At 42.1% G+C, this 14,467-nt stretch overlaps 2 protein-coding genes across 2 annotated transcripts; one reads left to right on the top strand and one right to left on the bottom strand.

Moving 5' to 3' along the window:
• Positions 1 to 503: 503 nt before the first annotated feature.
• Positions 504 to 1,926, top strand: LOC114426502 (trypsin-3-like). The gene is made up of 5 exons (XM_028393951.1): positions 504 to 570; positions 670 to 823; positions 1,081 to 1,334; positions 1,421 to 1,557; positions 1,641 to 1,926. Exons 1-5 carry the CDS (start codon positions 531 to 533, stop codon positions 1,788 to 1,790), a joined length of 735 nt encoding a protein of 244 aa, XP_028249752.1. The 5' UTR covers positions 504 to 530; the 3' UTR covers positions 1,791 to 1,926.
• LOC114426507 (40S ribosomal protein S19) lies at positions 1,800 to 4,076 on the bottom strand. The gene is made up of 6 exons (XM_028393965.1): positions 3,958 to 4,076; positions 3,644 to 3,714; positions 3,047 to 3,147; positions 2,502 to 2,685; positions 2,369 to 2,423; positions 1,800 to 2,233 (listed from the first exon to the last, which is right to left on the bottom strand). Exons 2-6 carry the CDS (start codon positions 3,712 to 3,714, stop codon positions 2,186 to 2,188), a joined length of 459 nt encoding a protein of 152 aa, XP_028249766.1. The 5' UTR covers positions 3,958 to 4,076; the 3' UTR covers positions 1,800 to 2,185.
• Between the last annotated feature and the right edge of the window lie 10,391 nt (positions 4,077 to 14,467).

Here is a 14,467-nt window from a genome sequence, read left to right as displayed (position 1 = left end):
ATTAAAATCGGGTGATCAATGGGATCTTTGTGCCCTTTTCAATGAAGCCACCTTTTTTATGTTTTGTAACCGTCTTATCAGGGTTTTAATGAGAATCCACTTGGACGTTCCTGCCTCCCACTGCTGACACCTGCAAAACTGTGAGCTGCTTAATATCAGCCTTATCTTCAGTTGAAGTATTTCTAAACAAATATTCATACTGTAGCAAACATCTGCTTCACAACACATGAAAAAGTGGAAAAACCTGCTCCTCTGCAGTGACTGTACATCTGAGGTGTTTTAACATTAACACCTGTGCATTTACAGGTTTCAGTAGAAAATGATTACATAACCTTCAAATGAAGAACGTTGTGTGTTCAGAAGTTGCAGCATGCTTCTGTTTTTGCTTCACTCAAGGTCTTTCTGCTCCATATGGCTTGTTCCCACCACACACATCCTGCCTTTTTACTTTGCTGACACTGATTATAACAGGCAGGAGTATATATAGAGTTACAGCATGATCGTCCACTTACATTCAGGCAGACATCACCATGAAGGCCCTGGTATTCCTCACCCTAATCGGAGCTGTGTGTAAGGAACACGTTTCTTCTTCTGATTGTTTAGCGTTGACATTTGTTGGAGGTCTTCGTGACTACACTTCACTTCTCACTGTACTATGTGCTCTTTCAGTTGTTGCAGCTGAGGATGAGAAGATCGTCGGAGGGTACGAGTGTCCCAGGAACTCTGTGCCCTACCAGGTGTCTCTGAATGCTGGGTACCACTTTTGTGGAGGGTCCCTCATCTCTAGCCTGTGGGTGATCTCTGCTGCTCACTGCTACAAGTCGTAAGTAACTCCAGTTTAACACATCATCAATGAAAAGGTAATTCAGACATTTTTTAACATTTTTTTTTTAATCTATGTTATACATTTCCCTGATATTAAAGGGTCAGTATGTATGATTTAATTCAATCTAGTGGTGAGGTATCAGATTGCAAGTGTGTAAGAGACCCTATGGTGGCCAACACCTTGACATGTGCGCTCAGTACCTTATGGAGGATTCTGTTTTAATAGCATAAATCTGATATTTTCTTTCCAACCAGCCGCATCCAGGTCCGTCTTGGCGAGCACAACATCGCCGTCAACGAGGGCACTGAGCAGTGGATCGATGGTGCCAAGATGATCAAGCACCCTCAGTACAACAGCTACAACCTGGACAACGACATTATGCTGATCAAACTGAGCCGCCCCGCCACCCTCAACAGCTACGTCAAGACTGTGGCCCTGCCCTCCCGCTGCCCCGTGGCTGATGAAAACTGCCTGGTGTCCGGATGGGGAAACACATCTGCTAATGGCAGTAAGTGACATCAGAAAGGAGAGGGTTAAAAGAGTTCAGTCAGTGTCACCAAACGGACAATGGACATCCATTTTTTTTTTCCTCAGACAACTACCCTGACAGACTTCAGTGCCTGAGACAGCCCATCATTGATGACAGAATCTGCAAGAACGCCTACCCCCACCTCTTCACCGAGAACATGGTTTGCTCTGGATTCATGGCTGGAGGTGCCAGCAGCTGCCAGGTGAGTTGGAGTGAACACACAGGGAGGCAGGCACAAGGTGCACAATTCATATCATTCATTTGTTGTTGTGCTTGTGTCTGCAGGGAGACTCCGGCGGCCCTCTGGTGTGTAATGGTCAGCTGCAGGGAGTGGTGTCCTGGGGTTATGAATGCGCCATGCAAGGACACCCCAGCGTCTATGCCCGTGTGTGTCGCTACAACAGCTGGATCAGCAGTGTCATGAGCAACAACTAAACACCCACAGTCACCCCCACACACAGTGCTCATGCTCTGTTTATTTTAGGGCACTCTGGATTATTTTTGTGCAGTTCATCTTATAAATAAAATGCACAGGCACACTGCAAACACACAATAAAACTAAAACTAAGTATTTGGATTTGTTGGATTTGGTTTTTTGTCACAGCTTCACTTGTTTTTTGGCAACATTATCAACATGCTCTGATTGTGTCCGGCGCCCCAAGGCCACTGCTGTCATTCTGTTTTATACTTACTGTACTATAGACACATGCATCTCTGTGAAATGCCTTTTGTGCTCGGTTGCAGCTGGCACATGATTGATATGGGATGCATGCGAACTTGAGTAAATAAGCAGCTGCATTTCACTTGTCTGGATTCTTTTCATGCTTTCCTCAGATGGCGCTTTGTAAACTTCGCTGCTTCTTGTTTGCTGAGGCAACCTGAACATACAAAGGAAAAAACACAGAGAGAGAAAGAGAGAGAGAGAGAGAGAGCACTTTATGATATGTCAATAAATATCTAACACTACAGTTTCATAGCTTTATCGTTATATTGTTAAAAATTCAACAACCCACCTGACCGGCGATCCTGTCCAGGTCTCTCTGGCCCTGAGGGGTCAGCCTCCGACCTCTGTAAACACAAGGAAAAATCAGCATCCATCATTCAAACAAACCACCGTCTCAGAGTCACACCCTCTGCCTTTCTTACCCATTGGGATCCTTCTCCACCATCTTAAGGCCCTCTAGAGCTTGGAGCACCTTCCTCGCCACATTCCTGGAGCCGACGCTAAAGTGTGCAGGACACACACCGTTCCTCTGACGCCCTCCGTAGATCTTAATCATGGCGCCCACACCCACCCCTCCTCGCAGGTACAGGTGACGGGCCGTGGATGCTGGTGAGACGATGTACATGGTGTGTTGCAATATTTACTTATATTATCGTCATTTATAACACAGTTCACATTCCAAGAGGAGTCAATGTGCACCAGGAGATAACATCCACGGTGTGCACGTGCTTTTATTGTATATATTGGCCTGTCTAATGTTACACAAATGTTTGTGTAAGATCACAAATCACACCTGAAAAAAAGGTCTAGAGATGGTGTTTCCTGAAACTACATTCTATAAGTAAAGTGTGTTACATGTAAAATATATTGCAATAATGTAAACCGGGACAGAGGAAAGCTGCCCACGGTGGAAACACCTGAATCTACTCATTAAAATGATATGAGAAACACTTCTGATACAACCAACCTGCTCTGGTGTAAAACCAGTTGTCATCACAGGGAGCCAGCTCCTTGTGCCTGGCAAGTTTCACTGTGTCAACCCACTCTGGAACTTTCAGTTTGCCAGACCTAAAAAAAAAAAAACAAGTTATCAGTGGCACAGGAGATCCAAACAACAATATATAATAATATAATGATGGTAAAGATGTCTGTATCTAAATGTTTACACACACACACACACAAAAAAGACCAGTAAGTGATTCCACTCAGAATAAGAAGCTCCTTACTCATATGTTGTGAACTACAATTATTTTATTGACCTGGAATTAATACATATACAAGCATGTACACATAATGTGGATTAGGATACATACAAATGATATAGAATAATCGATTATAGTGATTTTTAAATGTAAGAATCTGTTGGCCTAAAGTATTTATAAATAAAGTATTATATTATATTATTAATTATTATATTTAGAGGTTTATAGCAAATTATTAAATTAGCTTTTTTTTTTAAATAAAATATAAAAAACTACTTTTGTCGCGGCACGTTTGATCCTCCTCACTCCAGCCTCTCGGTGATTGACAGGTGTGTATCAGGCTGGCTGGTTAGTTTACTTACTTTTTGAGGAAAGCTGACAACGCCCTGACAAACTCCTGCTGGTTGACATCTTTCACCGTGACACTGGGCATCTAAAGGGTAAAAAAAAGACCTTTATGTGTGAGCATGAAGTTAAATTTGGAATATATGCCTTTAAATCCGTGGTGGCGTTGGAACATTTTTGCTAACATTAGCTAAACTTTAGCTAACAAATTAAGCTAGCTGGTGGAAGCACCGGCTAGCTTAGTAACTAACTGTGGGGAATAGCACACCTCTTGCAGCTGCCACATACAGACAGCTCCCGTGTCATTCAGTAATAACTGGTAATATCTTACGTTTTATATATATCCTACACAGCCGACAGCCAGGCGGGCAGGTGTGGAAGAGTCCTCCCCGGTTAGCTGAAGCTAATGCGGAGAAGCAGCAGGAGGAAGGATGCTGATGGGGGATGAAGGGAGACTGCCCTCATTTGGAAAGGATGATACCTGAAGTAACATCCACTCTACCTTCAGCTTTACTCAGCCTGTAAACCCGTTTTTAACACCAATGGTAAATTTAAATATATATGTAAACATGTGTGAATCAGTGTGTTTAAGTACGTGGCTACAAATAGTGTTGTACATGACCATTTATTTTCCACTGTAAGGATGTTGTGTGTAAGTTATTCCTCTTGAATCCCAGCAGAGGGTAGTGTTGTGGCACCTTTTTAACATCTCTGGCCCATTTCTGTTTTCTCAGACCTAAAGGCAGTGTGCGATGCAGTCAGCAGGAGTGGGGAGACAGCCGCTGGATAAGGAGGAAGGTTAGTAACTCTTTCAGTTTTCAACCATTAGTATCTGCTTTCTGCAAATACAGCGTTGCTTTTAATTGTCTGCTAGACACAGCTAAGCCTCCTTGTTGGCTGATGCGGTGGTTGTATAAATGGGCTCTTGGCTTTGAAGAAATTCACAAGTTACTCCACGTTATTCTACAAACATAACACATGTTTATTTTTTTTACTATCTTAAGTGTAATGGTAATGCAGGGGCCTGTTTGGTAACATGATTTCTGCCCTTGGAAAACAAAGCTGTGACTAGAATCAATGAGTTCTTAGTAAATCCACTCATTGTGTTCCTTACAGGAATATAGTTACTGTGTACTTTAAGGCAGCGTACAGCCATTACTAGCCTTCGTGCTCCTCTTGACCCTGTAATGGCCATAACACAAAAAACTTCTTCACTTATTTATCCCACTGTTTATATTGTCTCAACATCTGCAGGCAGTCTGAGTTAAACTTATGTTCCTAAACATAGTCAAATGAGCTGCAACAGTTTTTTTTTTTTTAAATCAGGATTGGGTGTCAATTCTCATTTATTGATGTACATTTTATTACATTTATTTATAACCAAAATGAGACTGCACAGATTGATTTTTTTGCCTTGTCTCAATCAGTCTGATCTCAATTATTAGCTGTTTACAAAATTTGAAAACAGTTGCAACTAATACCAATTTTTATTTGTTAAATGGGGGTTAAATATCATTGTATTGAGGACTGTACTGAGCTGTTTTGTGCACAAAAACTAAAATGAAACAAACACCCTAAGGAGTTGGAAGACTTATCTTTTATCAGAATCTTAAAGTTTTGGACTTTGCACTGAAATATAAAATTATTTGACAGTTTAGTGTGAATGCTAAAGTTAGGCTATTAATTGATTAGTACCAGCTTTCCATCATTTTCCTTGTTTTAGTGTAGGTGCAGGATTAGTTAAAAATGAAGGCAAACTTTCCTCGCAGCACTAATTACGTTGCTGCCAGTGACTTTTTAGCCATGTAGTTTGCCATTCTAAATTGCTGATAACACAGAAAATGTTATAAATTAATTGTTGCTTTTCTCGTCCCCAAAAAGTCAGGCACTTCTTTTCTGCTATGTAGGCTAACATCTTACACCAGCAGCGTGTGAAACACTGCATGTAAATCCAAGGTAGATGAATGTGTGTTTACAAATGTGCAGACATGTTCATGCACACACACACACACACACACACACACACACACACACACACACAGCGGCTCTGTGCTCTCTGTGTCAGCCCATCTAAGCTTCTTCCCCTCCCCCCTCTCAACATCTCTCTCCCCTTTTTGTCCCCCTCGCCCTCTCCTTTTCCCTCCCCTCGCGCTCTCCTGCCTGCTCGCACTATTTCAAGCCTCTGCTGAGGAGCGAGGGAGGGAGAGAGAGGCAGAGACGCACAGATGCGCAGTTAGGGAGAGAGAGAGAGAGAGAGAGAAAAGGGGAGAGAGGGGAGGGGAAAGCAGACAGGATTTAGAGTTCAAGTGCACGTGCAGAAAATAGGCTGAATAGAGGAGAGTCGGAGCAGAAAGGAAACCAGGAAAAGGAACGGCAGGGGCTGTAGACAAAGCTCACAGTAGCTCTTTCTCTCCTTCTTTCTTCCTCTATTTTCTTCTCACAGAAAGAGAAGGTATTAGTCTTGGAACAGAGAGGTGAATAAATGAAAAGCACAAAATTTGAATACTCTGAGCATAAAAGAAAAAAATGTATTCCTACTCCTGCCCCCACCTCTTTCCTCTCCCCACCGACACACTCCTCCTCTATCCCTCCCTCTTGGATATTTCTCCATTAACCTCCAGTCTCTCTTTCTCTCTTCTCTCCTCTTTCTCCCCTCCCACCTCTTCACTCACACACTTACACACATGCACATGCACACGCCCCGCACTCCTTCCCACTCATTTCCCTCACGCGCCCTTACTATCCACTCACTGGAGACCGACCGCAATGGGCTCCGTTTTTGTCCTTCGTTTTCTTTCGCTTGCCATGCTTTGCTCCTGGTTATGCCCTCATGTACGGAGGCACCACCACACAGACGCTTCACCCTTACTATGCGTGGCGTCCCTGAAAAAACGCAGGCCGTGGATTGTCCCTGCATCAGACTCCATGCCACAAGCCGCTTGTCTTTTCCTGTAAACAGCTTTTTTTCCCTCCTCTGCAGTATTTTTTTTTTAAACTCAGAACTCGACTTCTGTTTCTGTTTTTCCTTTTTTTTACCCCCCCCCAAAAAAAAAAAATTGTAGCTGTATTCTGAAGCTGGAGCTATGTGTTGAAGGAAGGGAAATCATATGAGATGAATGGACATAGGAAGCAGACAGGCAGAGAATGAGGGGAAAACGGAGAGCATGGTCTGCGGGAGAATGCAAGAAAGACAGAGAAAGATAGAGCAAGAGTGAGAGAGCCGCAGGAGAAAGAGTACCGGCATTGGCAAGAAAAACGGGAGGGGGAAGAGAGAAAAAGGAGGACCAGTAGGGGATAGACTTAGGAAGGAGGGACGGCTGGATAGGAATTGGCAAAATCGCGGGAAAAAGGAGGAAAAACAAAACTCCAGAATGAGAAGAAACTGGACTTCTCTCCAAATTCAGAGTCCCGCTCTCAGGTCGCTTTTGATTTTTGTTTTCTGACATGATTTTTCATCACTTCTGCCGTCACCCTTCTCATTCATATGTGAGTATACTGCATGTACACGTGCCTTTTCCCTTTTTATTCTCCATGTATCTGTTCCATTCTCCTCTCCTCCACCTTACTTTTTTAACTCTTCTCTTTTTTTTCCCCTCTTGTTTGAGAAATGTGTTCCCTAGGTTGCTAATCCCCCCCATCCTGTTCGTCTATCCCATCTCGCGCTCCACCTCTTTCACTGTCTCTCTCTGTCTTTCCCCCCCCTTCAACTCCTCTTTATCGTGGGTTATCACTGTTCTATTTGCCTCTCCTTCAAGGATTATCTCTGCTCACATTTAGACGAGGGCTCACTGAGTGCATTCAGTTTTAGGGGGCCCATGCATGGGAGGTTAGCACACGAATGTGTCTTATCTCTTTGCATTAGTCATGTGTACCTGTGTGTCTGTGCATGTGTGTGTTTTAATATATCGGGGTGTGATATAGAGTTAAAGGAGCCGGCAGTGGCGAATGGTCACTCCTGCATACGCATGCGTGGATTTGCACAATCACGTTTCATATTCAGGGAATACGTTGTACCGCCCCGACAATGATGAACAGAAATCAAAAACTAGGAGTTAAAACCAAATATAACAGAGAGCTGAAAAGTACTGCAGGGTCTCCCTCTTCCTGCCTCTTGCTCTTTCAGTCCTCCCATATATTCTCCCCCTCGTCTATCCCATCTTCCATTCGTTCATCCGGGTATCCCCAATCTAACTGTTGGTCTGCCTGTGAAGACAAAACCCACAATTCAAGATGTGGTTCGGTATCAACAAAAGATTAGGGTGGATTTGTTTCATGACATTAGCTAAGAGACAATCCTGAGAAAGTTTTTTTTGCACTGCGCACTTGGTCGAGATTACTTTTGTTTGAAGTGGTTAAGTTGAGGTAAAGAGAGAAGCTTCAGGGCACGTGCAATGTAAAGATGTTGACAGCTGTGGATTATGTGAAGTCATTGTTGCACGGTAAGTACAGTCGGTATGAGGCTCGGTGTGTGTAGCCTGTGTAGATGCGGGCGTATTACATATAACACAAGTCTGCTATTGCCTGTTTGCAGTCCAGCCGCTACAGCTAGCTTTGAATATACCTATTCATCCGTGGTATCAGCCTCAGATATCTCCTGGCATCTCTTTTCTTTCTCCGTCCTTGGTTATATATCTGCCTGCTCTGTTTTTTTATGTACACAGCCTGCCCGTTATCTCTGCCCACATTTTCTGTATCACTTGCCACAGTTGTTATCTAAATCCAACACTGTTGGCTGGTATCGTTCCGAGAAGTGTACATGAAAGAGTGTGTTCCTCCGCGAAGATGTTCTTTATTAGTGCAAATGTCTGAACGATAATCTCAGAACAATTTTAATTGTTTGTGCTCGTTTCTCTCTGGTTTATAATCTTTATTTATCGCATTTTGTATGTCAGAATTCAAGTTTTTTGAGGGCATGTGTCATATAAGCTTTAATTAAAGTGCGCATTTTAGATACCAGCATAGCTGAGACCGTTAGGTAACAGTTACTGGCCTAGTTTAGTAATAATCATCGGGGAATAAATGTGAGTTAAATCAATTCATATGCAATGATTTGATTAATACACAATGATATTTATGGGCAGAGAGCATCACTGCATTCTGTAATAAGGCATGGGGGGGGGAAGGCTTTTGTTTTAGCAGCGTCCCTGGGCCAACCTTTCTATGACCTCTGCTACAGCTCCTAAGAAATGACGGGAAAAGTCTTTGATGGCGTTTTTCATTTTATATATATATATATATTTTTTTTTCTTTGGCTGCAAACATCTCATCTCTTCAGCGCAACACAGAAACAGATCAGTAGAAATAAATCTCCCCCGAGGCTTCAATGTGCTCTTATTTGTTTTTAAATTAGATTTTTTTACTCTGCCAAACTTGCTTAGCACCTTTGATTCTTGTCCTGAGGGGATTTAGTGGTAATGCCAGTGTAGTGGGACCCCCAGGTTATGAAATATTACTCAGACAGACCTGGTGTTATGTAATCTTACATAACTGAGGCAGCAGCTCAGCAGGCTCGTGATCAGGGGCTCTGGAGGAGAAGCTATATGGGTCTACTTATGGTATGAACTCACTGGCAGGGTCAACGCACTCTTGAATACCTATGACTTAAAGGGGAAGAGACCCTTTAAGTCCTGAAGAATAACTTCACTTATAGCAGCTTGTCTTTATTTTTTTTTGTTGTGTAATTTCCCCAAACTTCCTTTTTGAGAGCTTAAGACTAGTTGTGATAATCTCAATTCACTTCGAATTATCTGTGGTTGAATTCAACCTCTAACCTCTTATAACACATATCCAATACACTACAGTCCCCTGCCATCCATATGATTCCATACGCTCACTGTGAATCTCGTGTGTTTCTCATTCATAATTGATGACATTCAACCACAGCATACATTAATGGGTCGAACAGACCTCAGGAATTCCCATGCAAGCTGCCATAGTGTGTAGCAGGTTTGAAAATGTGCTGCTGAATTTGTGTGTGTGTGTATATGTGTGTGTGTGTGTGTTTTTTAAGCAGTAAACTGACAAAATGACTGGTACTAGTGCAAAAGAAACAAGAGCCCTGGTGCGAAACACAAATGGAGAGTGTTGTCATTAGAGGAGGAATAAAAAGGCTCTGAGATAGGAGCAGGTGTTGGAGCAAACAATTATCTTAATGTGTCTTGGAACGAAAAAAATATACTAAATAAATACGTAACATATGCCTGTTTATTTTTTTAGATCGAGCCTGAGACAACCAGAAGCAGCGCTGATCTACATGAGGTAAGAACGAATATACAGGGGATATTTCGTGGTCTGTTTAGCCTATATAAAATGATTTTATGCGTAAGTACTTTACTGAACAGAGTTTTGTTTAATGGCACTCAGCAGTCAGGAACACTTGGTCAGCCATTTTAGTCTGTGGCCTGATCGAAACGTCAATGCACCATCAGAATAATTGAATTACTCTTCCCTGAGTCATTCTGTTGTGATTAACCTCACAGATATGTGCTAACTATGGGCCTCTGTGTGCAAAGCAGCATGCAGACAATCTTTTCGTTTTGCTAGCCCACTTATATCTGAGTCTGTTTGGTGTAACGCTGATGGCTGTGACTTATCTTAGTGAGTAACAAGGGAAAAGGGGGTCATCAGTTGGTCACGTCCCGATTATCAGATGTTGTTGAAAAGTGAGAGACTGTGGATATAAAGACGGGCCTGTGGACTAGCCTTGAAGCTAGCTTTGGCGATGCCTCACATTACATTTCTGTCTTTGTGCTGATGTCACCCCATGCCCCCAGACCAGCAGTACGAGAATAAGAGCTACATTCTGCTTCCACAACACAATAGAGCCCTTCTTGGCCTGATATTTTATGTTTTCGCAGGGCCCAATGCACACATGTATACACGATTCTCTGCAGGCAGCACGGGCTGTTGACTCCGATCTGGTTGATCTGTGCACTCTACCTGATGTTTCACTTCTTGTGGAAGCTGTTTGCTTAGAGATTTGTTGCACTTTGTCATAAAAAGTGTGCTGTAAATACGCTGCAGGCCATTTGTTAGATTTTTAAATACCCACTTAAAAATAGGAAATGTTAATGTTGCTGTATAAACTGTGCAGTAGCTGCATCACGTGTATTTTTCATTGGTCAGTGACAGAGAAGTCCCTGCAGTACAGTATGGTGGTGTGGTATGGGTTAACGTCTGAGGACCGAAGGAATGTGTCCGGGTCAACAGGGAGAATTCCTCAGTCCTTCGCGACTAGGTCACTGCACTGACAAGAGTCTGCCACCTATTTTAGTATGCACACTGCCTGTCTTTCTCTCCGCACTCCTTTTTCCTTCCTGTCCTTCGCTCTCCTTTTCCTTTCTTTTGCATTTCATTCCCTCCTTGCTCATTGTCCCTCTTTGTCTCTCTAGTGTCTCTTTCAGTTAATCTGTCTGTCTGTCTTTCAGTCACGCCATCTATTTCGCCGTCCTACTTTGCCTCATGTTTTTTTTTGTATTTTTTGCTCTGTCTTTTATTTGTCCCTGTGCACTTTTTTTTTGCTTGTGTTTTTCTTCTTCAGCTATTCATGCCTTTAGGTATTTATACACCAACGTCATGATTCTGTCATTGTCGTCTGGTTAATCCATTCTCAAACCCTTTTTCTCACTTTCTCTGGCACATTGAGTTCAGTGCTGCAGGTGCTTTCAAGAGGACAGGGGGAGTCAGACAAAGAACAACATCTGTACATTCTCTATATATGCTCATGAATACTGACATGCTTGTTAATAATGCAGCACAGTAACACACATATGGTGCCTGGTGGTGCTGGGCATGTATGATTTATACTGTCCGTTCCTACACACAGGCCAAAGGGGCTTTCATACCAGCTATCTGTATTCCTGTGTGGAGGAGTTTGCAGAGTCTCACCCTCATCATTGGCTGACAGCAGGGGTGACAGACAGACCCCTAGGTACAGAAGTGTTTCCGCTGATGGCAGATGTGGCGATTTGACACAGTCTGATCCTCAAACACACACACACACACACACACACACACACACACACACACACACACATACGTTCACTGAATGGAAGCACATTTCTTGCTTTTACACAGATGTGGACAGTTTTATGTCTCAGGCAAAGAGATAATAATGAAAGACACATCTGGAGATTCACTTGTTCATAATCTGGACAGTAGAGACAAATGTATATGAAAAACACATAATCTAATCTAAAGTAATCTGGCAAACAAGTGATGTTTGCCAGATTACCAGCAGACGTATAGAAGCAGATTTCTGTGAATAAGTATTCTGCTAAAGAAATAAGAAAATCAAGGGTTTTAGTTCATTTAAAAGTGTATTTCAGAAACAGACATTTTTTATTATACTAGTGATTCATTCATATTCATCCATTTATGAAAGATTTTAAGATTCATCTATTTAAAACAAGAATATTTTTAGTTTTGTTGTGTATTTTCTTCATATCATCCTAACTGTCAGGTGCATTTCTTGTCCATTTGGGTTAGCTACTGTTTCTGTTTTTATTACCTATATTTGATATATAAATATATATATTTGATTATATTTACAGAGCTATTTTAAGTAGCAGACTGTGCCAAATTGGATTCAGAATTTAAGACTTTTTTTTAAATAATCAAAATTTGTGTGTGTGTGTTTGTTGAGCTCAGCACCAAACACCCAAAGCCCTGGCAGTTTCAGACAGTGAAGGGAGGTGAGACGTGAGTAATAGCAGTGACTGATGATGTCACAGACAGCATCGCACCACTTTAGCTGCCCCTCTGACCCGGCTTTAGGATGGCGGCAGCAGCGCGCAGGCACCCGTGGGTAACACACGCCAAAGCACATTAGAGGCAGGGAGATGGAGAGAGGCGGAGAGAGAACACACAGAACAGAGCTCAGGGGGACAGAGAGAGAGACGGGGAGAGAAAGAGAGAGAGACAGACAGACAGGGTGGGGTGGGGGTGTCAGATTAAAGCGGAGAGAGAGAGAGAGAGAGAGAGAGAGAGCAAGAAAAAGCTGAGAGACATAGCAATGTTTGCCTCTCCAAGCTTTTTTTAAGCAGTCTGTCTGGTTGGAGTTGATGTTCTACATCACTGCCTCAGGTTTCTCTCACTGTCCGTCTTGCACTCTCCCTGTTGGTTTCGCTTCCTCTATCACTTATGTTAAAATACAAATGGGTCATTGCTTAAACAGGAAAAGGGAAAAGACTGATAAAGAACAGTTTCCATAATTGATTAATTGTTATAGTTGTTATTCTTTATTGGGCTCCGGCTCACAGAGAGGAGAATTTGATGCCTTTATCCTTTGATGTTATTGTAGAAATATAATAAAAATACAAAAACAACCAACAGGGTGAACCATCTCTCTCTCTGCCCTCATTTTCTATCTTGCTCTAGACCGTCAAAATTAAAGTAAACCAAAATAGAACGAATAGTAAATATAAACTCTGACACATTTTTTTTAATCTTTGGCTTCTCGCCCTCTTTATACTTTCTCTTGTTGGTGTCCATGGTCACTGTCTGTCAACTTTACTCACTGTGTGAAATCGCCAAAGGTGAAAATGATAGTGTGAGTTCAACAGCAGTGAAATGAGCGACAGTGATTCAGTCAAAAAGGCAGCTGAGCTTGGCTTCCCCATGCAAAGACTCAGATTGAAATGAGAACTCCCCTCCTGTGCTGCTCCACCGGGTGCACTGTGTGCTACAAAAAAAGCAGCTTAGGAAGATTTATATAAAGCAGCAGTAAAATTAATGTTGCACAGACATACACTAAAAAAAAAACAATAAGATGTCTCATCTGTGAGAAATGTCTTTACCTAAAATCCATCAGTGTGCACTGCAGTAATCAGTCGCTAATCGCTAGTTCCATCTATGGAAATTATAAACAATATCATTTTGCATGTGCACACTCCTTACCTGATGTAAAACAATGAAATAAAACCTAGTCAGATCATAGTTTACAAACATATTGTCCAGTGACAAGAGCTAATTGAAAACATGAAGCCGATTGAGACTTTTATCGCTTAACATCCATCTCAAGAGCCCGAGGAACCTTGAGCTGGAAGTGGAGAGCGCTCGTTCATAAGCACTTGGCACCCGCGATGTGTTTGTTTTTTTGCCACTATCACTTCAAAGTCACATTGAGTTCAGACTCCCAAATGGCTCTTGATGCTTTGATCTCGCAGCCGAGAGATGAGCTGACACACAAAACCCCAGCAATCCTGTTTGCAATTTCAAGGTGATACTCCAAAGCACAAGACTCTCAAACATTTGTTCAACATAGGCTAGAGCCTCTGCTGTGATATACCGCAAGTGATAATGAGATACAACAGAAGATATAGGCAATATTACAAAAAAACTGTAAACCCAGCGTTTGTGGTATAAATACACTCATACAGGTAGGAAAATGATATCAATACTACTGGAATCCGTCACATATGTATCGCTCAGCTCAGAATAATATTCTCAACATTGGAAATATGATCGTCTATCAAATCTCTAGTGATTTCTCCATCACAGTCTAGACAAATATAGTCGAACGGTATATCATATGTCTGCCAAAGGACCTCATGCGCTGATAAGCTAGAATATGTACTGTAGATTTTCTCCGATATGAACATAGTACTCTATTACAATTTTGTGTGCAGAGTATTTTTCAACTGTTAGCTGTAGAACCGTTGTCGTATTTGTGTAGAAAATAATCAACCAAGAAGCTTTGTTCTTTTAAGAGTTCGCTGTAAAACAACTAGAAACTGGACAAGAAAAGCCTTTTTCCAATCTGAACATGTCAGGGTCCTCAAAGGTTTGCCTGCAAATGTCAAGCTCCAGCTGGGAGTTTGAGTTGAAAGGTCAGAATTAAA

The sequence above is a fragment of the Parambassis ranga genome, chromosome 2 (genome assembly GCF_900634625.1).
Source record: "Parambassis ranga chromosome 2, fParRan2.1, whole genome shotgun sequence".
NCBI lineage: Eukaryota > Metazoa > Chordata > Actinopteri > Ambassidae > Parambassis > Parambassis ranga.
The sequence above is the reverse complement of the archived record's forward strand: the minus strand, read 5'-3'. Positions and strand labels throughout refer to the sequence as shown.

Coding starts and splice junctions, on each gene's coding strand:
- LOC114426502 (XM_028393951.1), top strand. CDS start 531: ATGAAGGCCCTGGTATTCCTCACCCTAATCGGAGCTGTGT. Junction 571..669: donor CACCCTAATCGGAGCTGTGT/GTAAGGAACACG, acceptor GTGCTCTTTCAG/TTGTTGCAGCTGAGGATGAG. Junction 824..1,080: donor GCTGCTCACTGCTACAAGTC/GTAAGTAACTCC, acceptor CTTTCCAACCAG/CCGCATCCAGGTCCGTCTTG.
- LOC114426507 (XM_028393965.1), bottom strand. CDS start 3,714: ATGCCCAGTGTCACGGTGAAAGATGTCAACCAGCAGGAGTTTGTCAGG. Junction 2,424..2,501: donor GTGGAGAAGGATCCCAATGG/GTAAGAAAGGCA, acceptor TTGTGTTTACAG/AGGTCGGAGGCTGACCCCTC. Junction 2,234..2,368: donor TGGACAGGATCGCCGGTCAG/GTGGGTTGTTGA, acceptor TTGTATGTTCAG/GTTGCCTCAGCAAACAAGAA.